This window comes from Halichoerus grypus, chromosome 3, assembly GCF_964656455.1.
Source record: "Halichoerus grypus chromosome 3, mHalGry1.hap1.1, whole genome shotgun sequence".
NCBI classification, from domain to species: domain Eukaryota; kingdom Metazoa; phylum Chordata; class Mammalia; order Carnivora; family Phocidae; genus Halichoerus; species Halichoerus grypus.
The window spans coordinates 184,516,327-184,535,722 of record NC_135714.1 but is presented as its reverse complement, the minus strand read 5'-3'; the positions used below and the strand labels follow the sequence as shown (position 1 = coordinate 184,535,722).

The 19,396-nt window shown below is 32.8% G+C and overlaps 1 protein-coding gene across 2 annotated transcripts in view; it reads left to right on the top strand.

Moving 5' to 3' along the window:
• The window catches only part of SGCZ (sarcoglycan zeta), a 1,078,188-nt gene that overhangs the window by 873,671 nt on the left and 185,121 nt on the right, over positions 1 to 19,396 (top strand). The window contains exon 3 of one of the 2 annotated variants that reach the window (XM_036068584.2): positions 343 to 444. The exons of the other annotated variant lie outside the window; for it this stretch is intronic. Within the exon in view, the coding sequence (XP_035924477.2) occupies positions 343 to 444 (102 nt within the window). The remainder of the gene's footprint in view (positions 1 to 342; positions 445 to 19,396) is intronic. 2 annotated transcript variants of the gene reach the window in all.

The window sequence follows — 19,396 nt, the reverse complement described above, 5'->3', positions numbered from 1 at the left end:
CCAATAGTCAGATAGCAAGTATCATTATACCCCCAAAATAGTTAAACTGGCTGATGCATGAAACAAGTACAGGATTTTTTTCATAGGTAAATCCTAACCTCTGATAGAGCTAAGAAAAGATACCAGGTCCTTAATATACCTCTTTTCCTGTTCATTTTAAACAGAGCCCTTTATATGCATGCAAACTGCTGCAATCATTCATTAAGTAGATTCAATCTCTCATTTTCCTTAAATCATCACTGATTTGAGCTTACTGTTTTCTCAATTTAGCCCTAAGAAAATTATGGCCAGTTATTCATTCTCTAATTAACCTAAAAGTGAATTATATTTCATTGCTTGTAGGATGGTATGGGAAATCTGAGAGTCACCAAGAAGGGAATCCGACTTGAAGGTATATCTGAGTTTCTACTTCCATTGTATGTGAAAGAAATTCATTCCCGAAAGGTATGTGATCCTGGCTTTGGCTTACTGTAAAAGATAATTTAGAGGTTATGTTTTAGCTTGAAATAGGAGGCTAAAACCCCCTTATCTCTTCAGCATGTATTTAGTTTCCTTAAGCTAAAGATTGATTTGAAGAAATCAAAACAGTGAAACAATTGAAAAACCAGTGGAGAAGGTTAGTTTTAAACTGACAAATTAGAGAACCATTTTGAATTAAACTGCAGTGTTGCTTTAGTTAGTCTATAAATTTGCCCCTCTATTTTTCAATAGAAGTAAAAAATACACAATTATAGTAATTTCAAAAGGGGCATTTGATACATCTTGAGTAATTTTTGCAGGAAACATTGACGTGAATAAATGGTTTTATTTTAATATATTATAAATCTTTTTAGCTCAAATGAACATGCATTTTCTAAAAAAAGATGAGGAAGAGTCTTAGTATAGAAATTCCATTTATTTCTGGATGAACATTATTTAAAACAAGTGAGAATATTTACCCTTTCAAATGTGTGGGGGTGTGTGTGTGTGCCTTGTGGGTATTTTATCTCACTGAGCAGCATGCTAAAAATCAAAAGATTGTAGCTTAATCATTGTGCATTTTGGCTTCAGTGTGTTACTTTTCAGAAAGTAGCAAGTATTCTTGGGTACATGAAAATAAAACTAGAATCTTTCAAAATCTATTGGGCATATGTGTGTATGTGTGGAAATTTAGTAAGTCAGAAAAAATGAAAATCTTGTTACTGTATAAAATGTGGAAAGATTATTAACCTTACTTCATAAATATGAAAGTCTATTTTAGATTAGAATAATTTTTAAATATTACCAATATAATATATTAGCAAATGGGTTTCATAGTAAGCCATGGTTTAATAATTTGCTTCAAAGCTATTTTTCCCTTAAATATCAAAGTGAAAACAAAACAGAGGATTATTTTTATAAAACTTCTAATTAGGTTAATTATATTAACTTTAAATTTTATTTTATTCTGTATGAACCTGCAGAGCTTCACAAATACGTTACATTGATTGCCACTCTAGGTACTAGAATTTTACATTGAGGGATTACTTGCTGGATTTGGGGAAGACGAATAATATGATAGACACATGTATGAAAACCTGACCTTACTATAAAAACTTATTAAATTTAAAATTAAAAAGTTGTATTTTTGTTTTATTTTCTTTTTATGAAAACTAAAAGACTAACATGCATACCCACGTTAGTGCCTTCCCTCTGACTGGACATCACCACCACTAACTTATTTACTGGTTCTTCTTGTGGTTGGCACTATTAAACAGTTTAATATTTGAGGAAATGAAAACTTATGCATGGAAATCAAGAAATTACTTAACACAGGAAGGTGAGAGTAATCATAGGCAGGAACTTCTTCGAAAATGCATTCCACTGATAAGTCCAGGGACAGCAAAGATTTACCTTCGAAGCCATTTTAGATCAATTTAGAGTGGCTGCCTGGGAATCCAACTTAGAGAAGGGTTGGTAAGCCCTTCGCCAGCAGGCAGGTCCCAGGGTTTATCTTCCCAGCCAGAACATTTCTGAGAGTGTAACAACAGCTGTAAACCAGGATTCTCCTGGGAAACTGGGATATATGTTTACGCCATCAGTGGACCAAATAAGAGAGTCGACTAATGTGTGAGCTTCAAAGTGTGAGCTGGTGGCAGTCAGGCTCTCTAACCTTTATCCCTGGGGAAGTTCATCACCTCAAGTTCATAAGCATTTCCCAAACCCACTGTGTTGATTGAAACCTCTATGCTCCTTTCACATCCCAGACCTGTTGCTTGTCCTCACATCTCTTCTCTTATCGTTTGTCTCTCAGTGGTGACTGCAAAGCCTGGCACAGTGAGAGCAGGTGGGACCATGTGTCCTCAACAGTCAGACAGGAGGCTGGGTGTGACAAGAGAAAAAATAGAGAGTCGTTTCCTCTTTGAAAATTTCTCTACACACACACTATGAACACAAATGAAGAGAAAAACATGTCTTTTATAAACAGTTCCCGGCTTAGGATTCTTTTGTCCATGAATGTATGCAGTTGTTCATTCTCTGCCATAAAGCTTATTCACTGTTTTAAAAAGCCAGCCACAGTATCCCTGAGCCTGAGTTTTCTTAGTAATAAAGTGAGTTTTGTAGAAACTTATCAAAACACTTAATTCTTAGATTAAGAAAGAATACCAAAATTTCAGTAATACTAGTAGAAATGAGATTTTTCAAAACCCCATTATACATTTCAGTATTTACACACATTTTTGTGTATTCAAATAATTTTTATGATAAAATGTTAAAGTTCCTGTAGGTCTAAGTTAAAGAAATCTACTCAATTAAAAAGATACTTATAAAGATTCAATTAAGATGAGAAAAATACTACTATTGTGTACAACAATTTTAATTTGTGTAAATTTTTTTCCTGCAATTTTGATTTGTGTGTGTATGTGTGTGTGTGTGTGTGTGTGTGTTTTCCTGAATTAATGTCAATGGGTAGCGTTCTTTATATTTAGTAAGTATTCCACTCTGAAATAAAGAATTTTTTTATTTAAAGTAACTTCCTGGTTATGTAGGAATTTAATCCCATACAACTAGACAGAATGATCTCTATTAATCAAAAAATGCAGTTGCCCACAGACACCCACATCTAGTCTCCTAACCTAGTAAACCATGGGCTGTTTCTACTCTATGCTAACTGGTCCCCTGCCCCTACCAGCAGGTATCTATAGATATTTGAAGTTTATTATTATATATCACAGTTTATTCTCTTCTCCATGCTTTTAAAAAAGCAACCTTTTTAAAGTGGTCCATTATTATCAGTACACAGGAAAATATTATATTCTATATTTGAAATATCTGAAGAATTCAATGTATCTTTCAGAATTAGCAACACTATTTTCAGGGAGTAAGGACTTACTAAACATTAGTGAAGTTAAATATATAGTTTTCTTCAGGTAGGAAAAGTATGAAAGATATGGGATTTGGGGCTACCTTACATAAATGATAATAATGAAAGTAAGATTTTGAATCAATATTCAATGCACATGATCTAACGTGAGGTCAGAATTTTTGAACTGTCAGGAAATTAGGACATGTAATCATCAGGCTTTTTTTCCCCAAGGTTTCATGAGTCCAGAGAACTAAGGTGGTTAAATTACCTACATTTTACTGATTCTTGCCAGAAAAATTTGCATCATGCAGTTCTCTAGAACTTTTTGTGTTACCCAGCCTCATCTAATATTAATTGAACAGCTCTCTTATTAATTTTTTTTCTGTTCAAGTGTTCTTAATTAAGGTGATACCTCACTGTTGACCCCTATCCCAGCATCCTTCATGATGGACTGATAATTATGCAAGAGAACTGCCACCAGATAATTCCAATTCCTGTAACTCCACAGCAAAGCAAAGTGAAATTTGAGCTCTTGGGACTCCTGTGTTAGCAGAGCTGGGAGGAAGGCTATGCTCTCCCCTTCATGTACAGTCATTTCATTTGGCCTCAAAGCTGGGATGCTCAGTTCCTGGTCACAACCAGTTTTTGGCCTTGTGTTTTCAATTATTCTTTATAGAGTTCAGACACAAAGCCATGGGGCCAGACAAACATAGCAGACTTCTTCCCTGCTTATACAACATACCCAATTCCTGACCCTGTATCTTTCAGGTACCTTGGCAAATCTCCTCCATGCAAATCAGTGCATACAAAGAACTATCTGCAAGTTTGTGTAATCATTTTATTATCATCATTATTATCATTATCATTTTACATTTAAGTGTTTAATTGTGTATTATTTTGCTATAATGTCTTTATTCAAGTTAAAAACACATATCACCCCAAAAATTTTTACATTCAGAAAAGAAACCATTAACATATGATAAAAATCATCCCAACTAGGTAATTACACATCTGCACAAATAAAAGGGTAAGTATAGAGAGAGACAATTACATGCTATTTTTAATTAATATATTACACATGCTTTAATAAATGAAAAATCTGAAATTAAAGGGAAAGCGTTGCTGAGCTTAAATATTTCTTTATCACAAGAATTTTTTTAAAAAACTTGTCTTTATGGTTAAGAATAAAAGACTCTGAATATCATTAAGAAGCTGGATGCATTAGCTCCATATTTTAATTTCAGACAGTGTTCATTAACTCCCTGCAGTGCAATCTGAGGTGATTAGCTCCTCTCCAATTTGTCCTTACCCCTCTTCATTTTCAATTTTTTTGATAATTATATTATTTTAACTTTGTTAGAATTCATAATATTTACATTCTGTTCTGCAACTTTAATTGCGTTGGCACTTCGGTCTTAATTCTACAGATAGATGGCTGTGGTACTAACCATCAGCTCCTTTTATTATGGCTTCTTCATGACGGAGTTTGTTATTCCAATCATTTCTTCCTTACTTGTATTTCATTGTTAATTAGTTTTGTTAATCCTTGAAATATTTCATGCTGAAGGTGTCTCACTGTTGTCTTTATTCTTTCTAGTACTATTAATGGTTCATCCCTTCTTTTCCTGTTACCTAATTGCTCTCTTCAATTCCACCACTGAATATTGCCATAAAAAGTTTGTGGGCAGCCTGGTATGTTTCTCTTGCTGATGACATGAACTTTCTGCCTAGATGCCTGATACATTTTTGCCATTTCATTTTAGGGAAATGTTGTCTAGTATATCACTCAATATCTTTCATTTTCATTTGCTTGGGGCTTCAATTCAGAGAAAGCAATAATTCTTGTGTTGGATCATCTTTGTCGTCCACAGCTATCATAATTTCTTTAATTATTTTTAAACTCTTTATTGTTCTTCTGCATGCAAGTAACTGTCATTATCTGCAGTCTTTCTTCCATATCTTTTTTTTTTTTTCACATGAATTTTGCCCTTGCTCTAATTCTTTTATTTTATGTATAAGGGTATTGTTCTGATTATTGGAATTTTCCATACATCCATAGTCTCCTTGTAAATCATATTAGGTGATTTTATTGTCTTTGAGCTATGGTTTTATTAAAATTAAAAATTTATCATTCTAAAACTTAAAGCACTTGCCTGACCTGGTTTGAATGATCTCCACTGATCACAATTTGAGGTAGGGGAATTACTGTCTTAGTTACTTTGTTTCACCAGCGAGATGGTTGCTGGGAAGAGGAGGATAGATGGGGACTTTTTTTTTTCCCTGTCTGAAGTACTACAAAATGACATGCCAACCAGATGTGGACTGTTTTAATTCTGTGGGTCTTACTGGCCCTTTCTGCCTCTGAAGAATTCTTCCAGTGGTGCATATATTCTTGGTAGGCTTTTTTCAGTACCATCTACTTTGCCACCTTCTTTTCCTCTATCCACATAAGTTTATTTAGCTTAGACTTCTCTGAAATATATTAACACTCCTTTTCTTCTGGTGATATAGATGAAAGTAGGGTAGGGATACATGTTATAAGGTACTATGAAGTAATTGCTTTCTTTTCTTGGCTTCCACTTTTTCAAGTTTATAGCATAAGCTTAAATCAAAATTGTCAGCTGTTCCAAGAAAAAAATAATTTTTAAAAGAAAGATTTGTGGGGTGCCTGGGTGGCTCAGTTGGTTAAGTGTCTGCCTTCAGCTCAGGTCATGATCTCGGGGCTCTGGGATGGAGCCCCACATCAGGCTCCATGCTCAGTAGGGAGTCTGCTTCTCCCTCTCCCTTTGCCCCTCCCCGCCACCCCACCACCCCGCTAATGCTCTCTCTCTTACTCTGTCTCTCTCAAATGGATAAATAAAATCTTTAAAGAAGAGAAAGAATTGTGGTTTAATTTTTTAAGCAGTGAAGGAGAGAAGATTTTGAAAACTTTTCTATTTGGATGTATAGTATTAGGTAAAATCCTTCCTTCCCTCCTTCATTCCTTTCTTTTCTTTTCTTTTCTTTCCTTTTCTTTTTTCTCTTCTCTTCTTTCTTTCTTTCTTTCTTTCTTTCTTTCTTTCTTTCTTTCTTTCTTTCTTTCTTTCTTTCTTTCATGGCCAATAGTCCCTAATACTATAATTTGAATAATCCATTTGTCCTATCACTGATTTGAAGAATGACTTTCTCATATACTACATTCTTAAATGTACATGGATTTATTTCTGGTCTCTCTGTTCTGTTCTGTTGACATACTTAGACTAAAACCAAACTTTAGGAATTTTTTTTTTTTTTTATAACTATGAGAGCAAGTTCTTTTTTATTACTCTTTTTCAAAAGTTTTTGCCTATTGTGCATTTTCTCTTTCAAATGAACTTAATAATCAGCTGTCAAGTTTCATAAAAATTCCTTTTGAGAACTTAATTATGGTTAATATAATTTGTGGGAAATTGACATCTTTATAGTTTCGAGTTATCCTATCTAGGAACATGGCTTCTCTTTTGATTTTTTTTTAGAACTTACTTTGCGTTGCTTAGGAACATTTCTTAATATCATTTTCATATAAGCATTACAGATTTGTTGTCAATCACATTATGGTTCTTATTGCATATAGGAATGGCTTTTCCATTCACTTTTCTCATCGGCCTTTGTGCTTATATAAAAAAGCTGTTCTTTTTGGTGTGGATATATTCTGACCATTTTTAAAAAATTTTATTATTTCTATTATATTTAAAATCATTTTTGGCCAATAATGACTTTTAATAATAACAGCTAACAATCAGCTTATACTAGAACTCTAGAGTGAAATTCCTGGTTTCAAATCCTGGCTCTGTGAGTTAGCAGTTTTGACTAATTACCTTATTTAACTTCTCTGTGCCTTACTTTTTTCATATGTAAAATAAAGTTCATAGTAGACCCTAATGTTTTTATTATTAAAACAATAGTAGTGTCCAGCCCTACTAAGAGAAATATTACTTTTAATAAAAGTCAAACATTATATTAAATGCTTTGCATATTTTAGCTCATTCATCCTTACTGTATGATATGTATTATTATGAAAGAATATATTTTGAAAGTCGAGTTTAAGGATTTGCTGACACACTATAAATAAGATGTAATAATAAGAGATAATCTAATATTATATCAAAATTTTTGTTCTGAGTTGCTATTAGCTAATTGGGGGAAAGTAGGGAGTGGGGGAAGATTGTGAGCACATTTTTGGAACTGTTAATTTGCCTATTAGGGGAGCATGGATTTCAGGTCATACAGGTGGATCTATGAGTCTGGATTTCATGTTGGAGGTGCAGGTTAGAGATATAAATTAGAGATATTGTCTGTCTCTATCTATCTGCCTATGTATCTGCCTATCTACCTGATTTCAATACATGAGATTAGACAAGGATATCAAGTAAGTGAGTGTAAATAGAAAATTTAAGGAAGTTTATTGAATGAATCCTTGGGCATCCAAAATTGAATAGTTTGGAAAGAAGTGGAAGAACCAAACACAGACTAAGAAGGAAAGGAGATTGAAGTAGGAGGAAAACCAAAAGAATGTGGTATCTTGGAAGCAGAAAGAAAGGGTTTCCAGGTTGATAGAGTGAAGAACTGTTTTTGATAGGCAAACTAAAATGAAGACTGAAAATTTATCCTTCCATTATTAGCTTGATTATGCCTTAATCAGAAGGTTTTTTTTTTTTTAAACTACTTATTTATTTTAGAGAGCGAGAAGGCATGAGCAGGAGGGGTGGAGGGAAAGGGAGAGAGAATCTCAAGCAGACTCCCACTGAGTGTGAAGCCCAATGCGGGGCTCAATCTCAGGACCCTGATATCATGACTGAACCGAAAACAAGAGTTGGACACTTAACTGACTGCACCACCCAGGTGCCCCAGAAACAAAATAGTTTTTATCACATTTTAATATATCTATTAATATGACTTTTATTTTTAATGTATTGATTGAATTTCATGAAAAGATATTCAAACATCAGAGCATCTTTTTATTACTGAGACAATCTTTTTTTTTGTTCATGAGGTAGCAATTTTTTATTAAACAATCCTGAACATTAAACTTTGCACTTTACAAACCATTTTTATACATACTACCTTACTTAATCCATACTGCTATCCATGAGGAGCTATTGTCTTCATTTACATATGACAATCCAGCTGCCTTAAATCACACAACATAAATCTTAATACTGTGACTAGAATCTCAGTCTTCCTGTCTTGAGTCACTGCTTTTAACAATTCATCAGACTCTCCAAATTAATCCTTTTTTACATATTCTCCAGGAAACCCAAATTTCTAATTATGTATCTGGAGTGCTGGGCTGGACCCATGGAAGAAGGTATGGGGACAGTTTAAGCACATTGGGTAGTAGACCTTGTTTAGGAACAAGAGAAAAAATAATAATACCATGGTAGGAAATTATCATTAAACTGGGAGACAGTTTGAAGTTGCTGAATATGTAAGCATAGGTGAAATTACTTGTCAAAGAAAATATTCCTTGGACTTAGAAACAACAAAAACAAACAAACAAGCAAACAAACAAACAAACAAAAAAACTACAGGGAGACTCCAAAAAATACTGTGTATTTTTTTTCTAGGGATTTTCTGTGATTGTCCTCTCACTAGTGTGGTCTCCCAGACTCCACTGAAGCCTTGCAGAGAAATCAAGATTTTCTTGTCACCTCATACTTAATCAGCTACCTTTATAAACAGACATGTAAACAAGTTACATGGTTCTCTTCTCTACCAAGACACACACACACACACACACACAGCCCTTCACTTACTACTTTTCAAGAAAATATGTGAGATAATGACACAGCGAACCCAGAACAAAAGAGAAGCACCCATTAGCTCAGGTTGCTGTTACATACAGAATCAGAATTTTTTTGGGGGGGGGCAATCTGTTGCAGAGAACCTGGAACAGAGATATAGTAAACGTAGAGTAAAATTGAGATACTAGTAAATATTACATCTTTTCATGCCTTACAATAATCTGATAAAACAATATAATTCAGTGTTAGAATTCAGCACAAATAATTAAGCATCAAATACCTGCTCATTCATCTCCAATAGCTCCTGCTACCAATTATTAAGTACTTTCCATATGCTAACTGCTATGTGAAGGACCTGGTATGCATGCTTATCTAATTCTCACAGCAACCCGCATGAAGCAGACATTATTACATTCACTTTACAGATGAGAAAAAAGCACGTGGCTCAAAGAAGTTATATAACTTACCTGAGAATCACAAAAAGTTGTGCGACAAGGATCAAATACAGGTTTGTCAGACTCTTATAACCCATGCCCTTAACTACTGGGAAATCTCTACATCTATGAGTGGAATAAGCCAAGTCTTGTCAGGAAGAAGGTAAAGGGGATTTCTCCAGAATTTTATTATTATTCAATTTGTGAAATATTGCATACTTTCTATAAAGTATGTTTTCTAAAATCCTTGCTATAGTTTGTTTTAAAATAGGTACTTAGGCCCTTTAAGAATTTTTCTTGCATGAGATAAAAAATAGACCATTGTTATACTGAATACCACTTTCTATCGAGTGGGATTTTAATGAAGTATCAGTGTCATTTCTTATAATGGAACTAAAAGAAATTGTACTCCAACTAGATTTCTTCACTATCCCCAAACTTACATACATATCTACATGAGCGTGTGGGCGCACTATTGCTATACAGGATCATCCTAGTCATGATGAGGAGAGGGATTTACTGAAAATGTCCAGAGTTCTGGGAGCAGACCACAGAGAAAATATTAGCAACACACACATTAGTCCAGAGTTTTTCAAACTTTTTTGAATATGAACCACAGTGAGAAACAAATTTTACATTGTAGCCTAATATACACTCCGATTTTTTTCTAATTTAATATATTATAGCCAGGCCATCCTATTTTAATTTTGATTGAATTAAATAATTAATATTTCATAGATATATATTTGTTGCAACCCACCAAATTGATTTAATGACCTTTTAATGTGTGTGATTTGAAAAACACTGCCCTAGCTATTAGCTCTTCAAATATTATGTTCAATTTGGCAAGGTATTTTCTCTTTTCTTTCAAGTGTCACAGATGTAACGGATTCTACAGTGGGGAATGTATAACACTTTATTTCAATTTCAAAGGAAAAAATACAAAAGGTCTAAATACCATGAAGGCAACAATCTTATGTTTTGAGCACTTCCTACAACTGTGTCTGCTAGATTAAAAGCCCAGTGAAATTTTTAAACTTATTAGTATGTGTGTGTACTGAAAAATACATACATCTTAGTGAGTGTTTATTTTACTGAGAGAATGAATCGTTAGTATATTCAAAAAATATAAATTAAAATCACACAAAAAGATGTTTCTCTGTCATGTTATACAATTGGAATAGGCAAACCTACTGGCCCTAATATCCTGCGTTTGTTTCACAAGTTTTTAACCAATCTAAACATGTGGTGAATTAGATCCTGGAATTGCCATATATAGCATAAGAAATAGTAGCCATATTAACATCATACTCATAAAGCAGCAAAGTAGTTCTCGCTTGCATTGTCTAAAAAGAATTGAAGAGAACAGATCTTATTTTGAATTTTCAGAGCTTTATGTGTTTATTATGATCCTGTCTGTACTTGAACCACAAAATGATCTGCCTCATGTTTCTTATGACTATGATGTTGGTCGATGAAGTTGTTTGTATTAGTTTACGCGTTAGTGGTTTGTTGGTTTTTTTTTTCCCTCTAGTTCTTTGTCCTAGATGTCCGCCCTGGGAACTGAGTTTGGGAATAATCTTAGTGACGGTATTTTCGCTTTGAAATGGGTCTTCCACACTAGATTAGTATCTATGGATCAAGTTAGTACACCTCCATAGGAGAGAATTTCAGCTGGGCTTTAAACAATGATTGGGGTTTGAATTTGAAATTACAGAATTTTTATGAGCAAGAAAATAATTTATAAAAAAACATTGTTTAGGAAACAGTAAATAGAACAGTTTGGTTTGATATGAGGAATCATATCAAATCCAGGCAGGCACACCCTAAGTGTGTCTCAAGGCTTTCCAGGGGGTAACAAGGCATGGAGTTATCCTTTCTAGACTCTCAAGTTTCAAATGCACTCTTTCCTAAATTTGATCTCCCTGAGAAGGGCCCTGTAGCTGCTACTTCTCTTTTTCCTGCTTCTCTACCACTACTACTCTTCCTTGTTTTACAGAAGTAAAAGACTGTCATTGGTCATTTTTTTTTTTTTTTTTTACATTTTTAAAAATATTGTTGTGAATATAAGAAGTTTAGAGTGAGGGAGAAGTGGTTGGTTAAGCAACAAAAAAAAGTTTGAGGATACACTGCCCAGGAAGTAAAAGTAAAAAGTTGATAGATTGATAAGTCAATAAATAAATGTAAAAGCAATAGAGATTGGAAAGTATCAGTGGTTGGGGAAGACTGTTGAAAGGGCAGCCTATGCATTCCTCCAGACCCTAAGCTCATGGCAGAAATCTCTCTTTTAGACTTATAAATAAAAAATAAGTTAATTATCGTGGGATAATATTAATATATTTATTTGAAATGAAACATTCAAACTTTTTTTGATAGAAAGTAAGACTGCTTTTACTGATGATTTAGGTTAGATGGCGATGTGTTCTATCATTTGGATAAGCTCAATGTAGAACTCCCCAAAATTGGAACATTCCACAAAATACACTTAAAATACATATACAATAGTGTCACATAGTTTATCCCTTATAAACATTAAACTTTAGATGCCAAAAATATTTCAAATGTCAGCTTAAAAATATTTGAGGGGATATAGTTTTAAAAATATTTTAGGGACTTGAGTGAGCAAAAAAACATTTGAAGAACAAAGATAAAAAGGAGCAAGGGAACATTGATTTGGAATGCAGCTTATGGCTTTACACATGCAGGGTTTGAATGCTAAGGAATTTGGAATTTATCCCTAAGGCACTGATACTCTAAACTGCGCTATTATCTTACTTTTGCTTAGTATACTATATTTCAAGTTAATGAAATGCATTTCTTTAAAAATAATAAACAGATTTTTCATTAACTGGAAAAGCTCTTCATTCTTACCCATTATTTGAGGTTGCTGTATTTTAATGTGGTAGACAATCATTCTTTTTAATATTTCTGAGACATAGAATGCTAGAAATTTTATTAAAAGGTATTACACTGAGCCATAGATAAAGATATATTTTTTAAACAGAAATACTCAGTATCTTAATACTAAAATCCATTACTCTTAATTATTACAAATTAAAATATTCATATTTACTCAATTGATGGTTTATAAATGATTTCTAGATATGAGATTGTTCTTTCAAATGAAATCTTGAAAAAAATAAAAGCAATATAATGCAAATGGAAATGGAGATCTGGCCCATCCATGAGAAGAATCTGTTGGATCTCTGGTACTCCTGCATTATACCTGGAAAAACACTGGTTTTGACCAATATTTTTAGTGTCATCCTACACTTCATTCATTGTACACTCAGGAGAACTATCACAATAAAATCCAATTACAAATACTGTAACTACCTTTCTGTCCATATTTTACCATAGTATGCTTCCTAATCATAAAAGCTCATACTTTATTATAGTCACGATTTTTGCTTTTTCAGATACTTCCCCCTTCTCTGATTTTCCTTTGATTTGCATTAATAAAATAATTGAAAGATTTAAGGTATAATCTCTACTTGTTAATTTTCTATCTCCATAACAATTGAAATCTCTTTTGAAGTAAAAGCAGCCTCCTATAAAACAGAACCTGCTTTAAATAGCACATGTGACAAAATAAGTAATCTTTATCACAAACTTACTAAGACATATCAAGATCCTAAAATTCCCAGAGACTAAGAAAAGAAAGAATAAGTTAATTCGATGTAATTTTGGTTTCATTAATTTTATTAATGCTAAGTGTAACATTATTATTACAATGAATCTATATGTTGCCCTTGGTCATCCTGCTTTTTAGAAACTTAAAGTTATATCCTGCAACTTTACAAATTTGGTTGGTTTCAACAGTTTTTTTGGTTGAATCTTTAAGATTTTTTATATATATCTTCAAGTCCACTTATAAGATTTGTATGGATTTCCAGGGAACTTAGGTCCTCTGGCTCCAATTTTCTGTCACTCTTGAATGTTTTGGTTTGTTTTTCCCCCTGTATCATATGAAAGTTTTTACTTCTGCTATGACATTTACCCAAATATGGATTTCTGTCATTTCCTGGATTTCCCTATTTTCTTAATCCTCTAAAATGAACAGATATATTCACACATGATTTTTTTTTTTAATTCTGTAAAGACCTCACAAAAGTTCTAAGGAGATGGAGTATTTACATTTTGATATGCAATGTGATAAAATGCTTTTATTTTACAGGAAGTCTAAAATTTTATTTTAGAAATTGTTTATACATAGGTATTAGACATCTATAATATAAAAGCATTTTATCATACTGCTGAGTCATTCTTGCATTTCTGTCTTATTTTTCTTCCCCTCCCTTTCAAGAACAACAACTGAAAAATTCTTCTATGCGAATATATGTTTGTGTATTTTTTATAAAAAAAAGGAAAATATGATGGAAAAATGCCCACCAATTTGTTAGTAGAATTTATATTTGATAATGAAATGAAACAGAACAGAATACAAATTTAATTTAGACACTTCAGTTTTTTAAAATTATTATAACAAGCATATGTCACAGGCCAAAAATTTGAACTCGTTTCAAGGCCCTAGTTTTCACACTATCCCTCAGGATCCCAGAGGATATTGTCATTTTCTCTCTTTTTTCTTTAGTTAAAAACATAGAGAAAGGAGTCTTTCTTGCTTTAAAAAAAAAAAAGGGGTAGGTCAATCTACATAATTCAGGAAAGGAGAAAAAGAATGGAAAGAGGGAGAGAAAAGCTGAAAAGTACTGGAGGCATTTGTCAGATTCTATAAACATGGATGGGGCAGAAAAATAATTATGTATTCAGATTCTTTTCATAGATTTTGAGATATGCAAAGTAAGGTTTTGAACTATTAAAATTTACTTTGTGCTGTGAACTGTTTCTTTGACCCTGACACCACTCTAAGGCTGAATTACATGGTTCTAGTCTTTAACCAGGTCACGAAAGTATTAATTTAGAAATTTAAATGTCTGGGAAATAAGGAAGGAAACAATAAGAGGAATGGTTAATTAAATGTCATAGCTCTTTTATGCCCTGTAGTCACTGCCCATTGCCTACCTATGCAGTAGTTATTAGTGTAGTAAAAGTTATTGTAGCAGTATTTTTCCTTGATAAAATATTTAAGTTCATTTTATTCTCTATCTCTTTCTTATTCCTTGAAATATAAATTATTGCAAATAATGGTCTTCAATAAATTTTAGGTGTAATTAGTAATTGTCTGCCATTGCATTTCTTGCCAGGAGGTATTTGTGAAGTGAATTATATTTCTATTATTCTTACTTTATCCTCAAGTACAAAAGGAGAAACTTAACATAATTTATACAAATACCTGCATTTATTGCTTTTTGATCTTTTTAAAATCAGTGCTGAGGTACTACTGTGTCATTCTTGCCCTCTTCATCTATGATTTGCAATCAGCATTTCATGTCGCAGTTCACTCAGCTTAATACAGTTTCACCATCTTGACTTCTTCTTCTGATCATGAAAATCTAAAGGAGGGAAATAGAGTCAAAATACTCTTGACCATTAGATAACAGAGTTTATCAGAGAGAACTTGGGAAATCATCCAATTAGCAAAAAGCTTTGCAGGGAAAGTAATTCTAGTATTTCCAAGTGCTTTACACTACTACATTTGGAATAATGTTTAATTAGCTGAGTAGTCATTCAAATATCTAACCTTGTATGTTATTTCAAAATTCATAAAATTAGTGGACAGGCATATGTTTTTTTTGTTTTTTTTTTTTTGTTTTTTTTTTAAGATTTTATTTATTTATTTAAGACAGAGAGAATGAGAGAGAGAGAGCACATGAGAGGGGGGAGGGTCAGAGGGTGAAGCAGGCTCCCTGCCGAGCAGGGAGCCCGATGTGGGACTCGATCCAGGGACTCCAGGATCATGACCTGAGCCGAAGGCAGTCGCTTAACCAACTGAGCCACCCAGGCGCCCCAGGCATATGGTTTTAATAGGGAAGTATATAAACTATTAATTTTGGTTAATTAAGAATTTTATGTCATACCATAATGTCACATTTAACTTATTGTTTGCTGTAATCATGTTGTTTATTAGACTATTTTTTGTTGTTATAATAGTTATGAAAAATAGTTTAATTGCTTAAAAGCAATATTCGAAGACTGATTCAGATAGCTTTTGCTAAAAAAAAAAAAAAAGACTTTAACACAAAACTTAACACCTTAAAACCATAAGCATTTATTATTCCTCTCAAATTTTTGCATATTCAGGAAGTTTTTCTAGTTTGTACTAACTGGCCTGGGGATGGAAAATCTAGAATGTCCTCACAGTTATTTGTCAGTTGGCCATGATGGCTGAGATGACATTACATATGGTCTTTCATCATTTAGGTTAGTCGCTGCTTGATCACATGAAAACACAATGGCTCCCAGCAGCAAAAGAAGGCAGCCCCCGTGTACAAGTGCATCTCAAGGCTCTGCTTATAGTCAGTTTGTCCATGACCCATTAGCCAATAAAAGTCACAAGATTGAGCCCAAATTCATTGGAGAAATTGACTCTATCTCCTAATGGTAAACAGTAAAGTCTGTTTACAAAGGACATACACCAATGGGAAGAATTTGTGGTCACTCTATAAGCTACTACAGAGGCTATCATTATTTCTGGTCTTAATAATTTTATAGCACTTTTTGTAGTTTTTTTGTAGTTTACCAGTATGATTTTTCATTAAAGATTGAATTATGTACTTATACATTTGTTTTAAAAGTAACATTTTAAATTAAACTTAAGATAAATATTTTCACTTAAAATCAGATAAGATTCCTAGATTTTTGCTATTTTATGTTTATGACATTGAAGATATGGAAACGCTGCTTATCAAATTGTTTTAGAAGTCTTGGTTTCGGGACGCTGAATCTTTCCTTCAATTTTTAAATAAGCAATATAAATATTAGGAATGTTGGATATTGTGATCATATCAACAAATGTAATTTATGTGGCATTACTCTGATTTACAAGGCATCTATCATGCCCATCATTACCCATCTCTTTGAATTTATGCAATTATGTTTTTCTTAGGATAGTAATATTAGTAGATTAGTTGTTGACATTGATTATCCTATGAAGATTTATAGCTTAGCATTATATTGTATTAAAATAAACACCAGCAAACATATGTGTCAATCTATTTGATCTAGGATCTTTACATAATAAAGCACCCTGAGCTAAGATAGATTACTTTAATGCTTTGTATGTTCTGCTTGTCTCAAAGTTGATTTAATGAATATTATAGATTTTGATGTAATTATCAGAGTCTATATTTCCTAATTGTTATTAATTGATAATTTCACTGAGGCTAAAAATCTCTAAACTTGGTTCTCTTTAATTTTCTATATCAAGCCATGTCTTACTGCTATAATACAACCAAATTGTATTTATAATTAATGTGAAAATGGGTGTGCTATTTCCAGACTTATAATTGAATGGCTATAATTTCCTTTCTTACTGAAGTATAATTGAGATACATTATATTAGTTTCAGGTTTACAACATAATAATTTGACATTTGTATACATTGTGAAATGATATCTACATTAAGTCTATTCACCATCTGTTCACCATACAAAGTCACAATTTTTGTTCATTTGATGAGGACTTCTAAGATTTACTTTGTTAACACTTTCAAATTTGCAATACAATATTATTAACAAGAGTCCCAGTAATACATACCCCCAGGATTTATTTATTTTATAACTGGAAGTTTGTCCCTCCTGATCTCCTTCCCCCATTTTGCCCAACCCCCCAAACCTCCTGCCCTCTGGAAACCACAATTCTGTTCTCTATATCTATGAGTTTTTTGTTTTGTTTTGTTTTGTTTTGTTTATTCATTTGTGTTATTTTTTGTAGATTCCAGATATAAGTGAAATTATTAGTAGTAGGAAGGAAATGATAAAAATCAAGGTGAAAATAAATGAAATATAGACTAAAAAGACAGTAGAAGAGATCAATGAAACTAGGAGTTGCTTCTTTGAAAAGATTAATGAAAATAACAAACTTATAACTAAACTCACTAAGAATAAAAGAGAAGAAGCTCATATAAATAAAATTAGAAATTAAAGAGAAGTTACAACTGATAACAAAAAAATACAAAAGGTCATAATGGACTACTATAAACAAATATATGCCAAAAAATTGGACAACCTAGAAGTGGATAAATTCCTAGAAATAGGGGCGCCTGGGTGGCTCAGTCGTTAAGCGTCTGCCTTCGGCTCAGGTCATGACCCCAGGGTCCTGGGATCGAGCCCCGCATTGGGCTCCCCGCTCAGCGGGGAGTCTGCTTCTCCCTCTCCCACTCCCCCTGCTTGTGCTCTCTCTCTCGCTGTGTCTCTCTCTGTCAAATAAATAAATAAAATCTTTAAAAAAAAAAAATTCCTAGAAATATATGATCTTCCAAGACTGAATGAATCATGAGAAATAAAAAATCTGAATAGACTAATTACTAGTAAGAAGATTAGGTCAGTAATCAAAAACTCCTGACAAACAAAAGTACAGGATCAATTGGCTTCAATGGTGAATTCTACCAAACATTCAAAGAAGATTGAATACCTGTTATCCTCAAACTCTTCCAAATTTGAAGAGGAGGGAACACTTCCAAAGTCATTTTAATGGGCCAACATTACCCTGATACTGAAACTAGACAAGGACAACACACATACACAAAACTGCAGGCCAATATCACTGATGGACATCGATGCAAAACCCTCAACAAAATATCAGCAAACCAAATTTAACAATACATTAAAAACATCATACACCATGATCAAGTAGGATTTATTTAAGGAATGCAGAGATGGTTCAACATACACACACTAACAAAATAAAAATTAAAAAACATGATCATCTCAATAGATGCAGAAAAAGACATTTGACAAAATTTAACATCCATTTATAATAAAAACTCTCAACAAAGTGGGTTTAGATGGACCATACTTCAACATAATAAGGACCATATATGACAAGTCCACAGCTAACATCATACTCAATAGCAAAAACCTGAAGGCTTTTCCTTGTTGGGAACAAGACAGGGATACCCATTCTCACCACTTTTATTCACCATAGTATTGAAAGTCCCAGCCAGAGCAGTTAGGCAGGGAAAAGAAATAAAAGACATTCATATTGGTAAGAAGTAAAACTGTCACTACTTGCAGATGACATGTTTTTCTATATAGAAAATCTTAGACTCCACCAAAAAATTGCTAGAACTAATAAATGAATTCAGTAAAGTTGTAGGGTACAAAATCAATATGCAAAAATCTGTTGCATTTTTATATAGCAACAAAGAATTTTCAGAGAAATTAAGAAAATCCCCTTTGCAATTAAATCCAAAAGAATAAAATACCTAGGAGTAAATTTAACCAAGGAGATGAAAGACCTGTACACTGAAAAATATAAGACATTGATGAAAGAAATTGAAGAAGACACAAATAAATAGAAAAATATTTCATGTTCATAGATTGGAAGAATTAATATTGTTAAAATTCCATATTACCCAAAGCAATATACAGATTCAGCGTAATTCCTATCAAAATTCCAATGACAATTTTCACACAAATAGAATTTACAATTTTCATTTTGGCCACATTTTTAGGAAGGAAAATAAATCCCAAAAAAGGATACTGCTTTACTACAGCAAAAGGATGTAGAGCCATATACTTATGAGATATAAGCATTTTAGATTTTTTTCTGATATAAAAATACCCTCATATTTTCATTTAGGAAAATGATATTGTGATATCATTTATAGGTGACTTTATGATTTTATTAATCTTTTTTTCACAAACATGAAGCCAAATTAAAAATATAGCAAACAAAACAAACAAACAAAAACTATAGCAGACTATATGCATCATGATTTTCATTCTAGTGTTTCAGAGAAATAGTAAGAA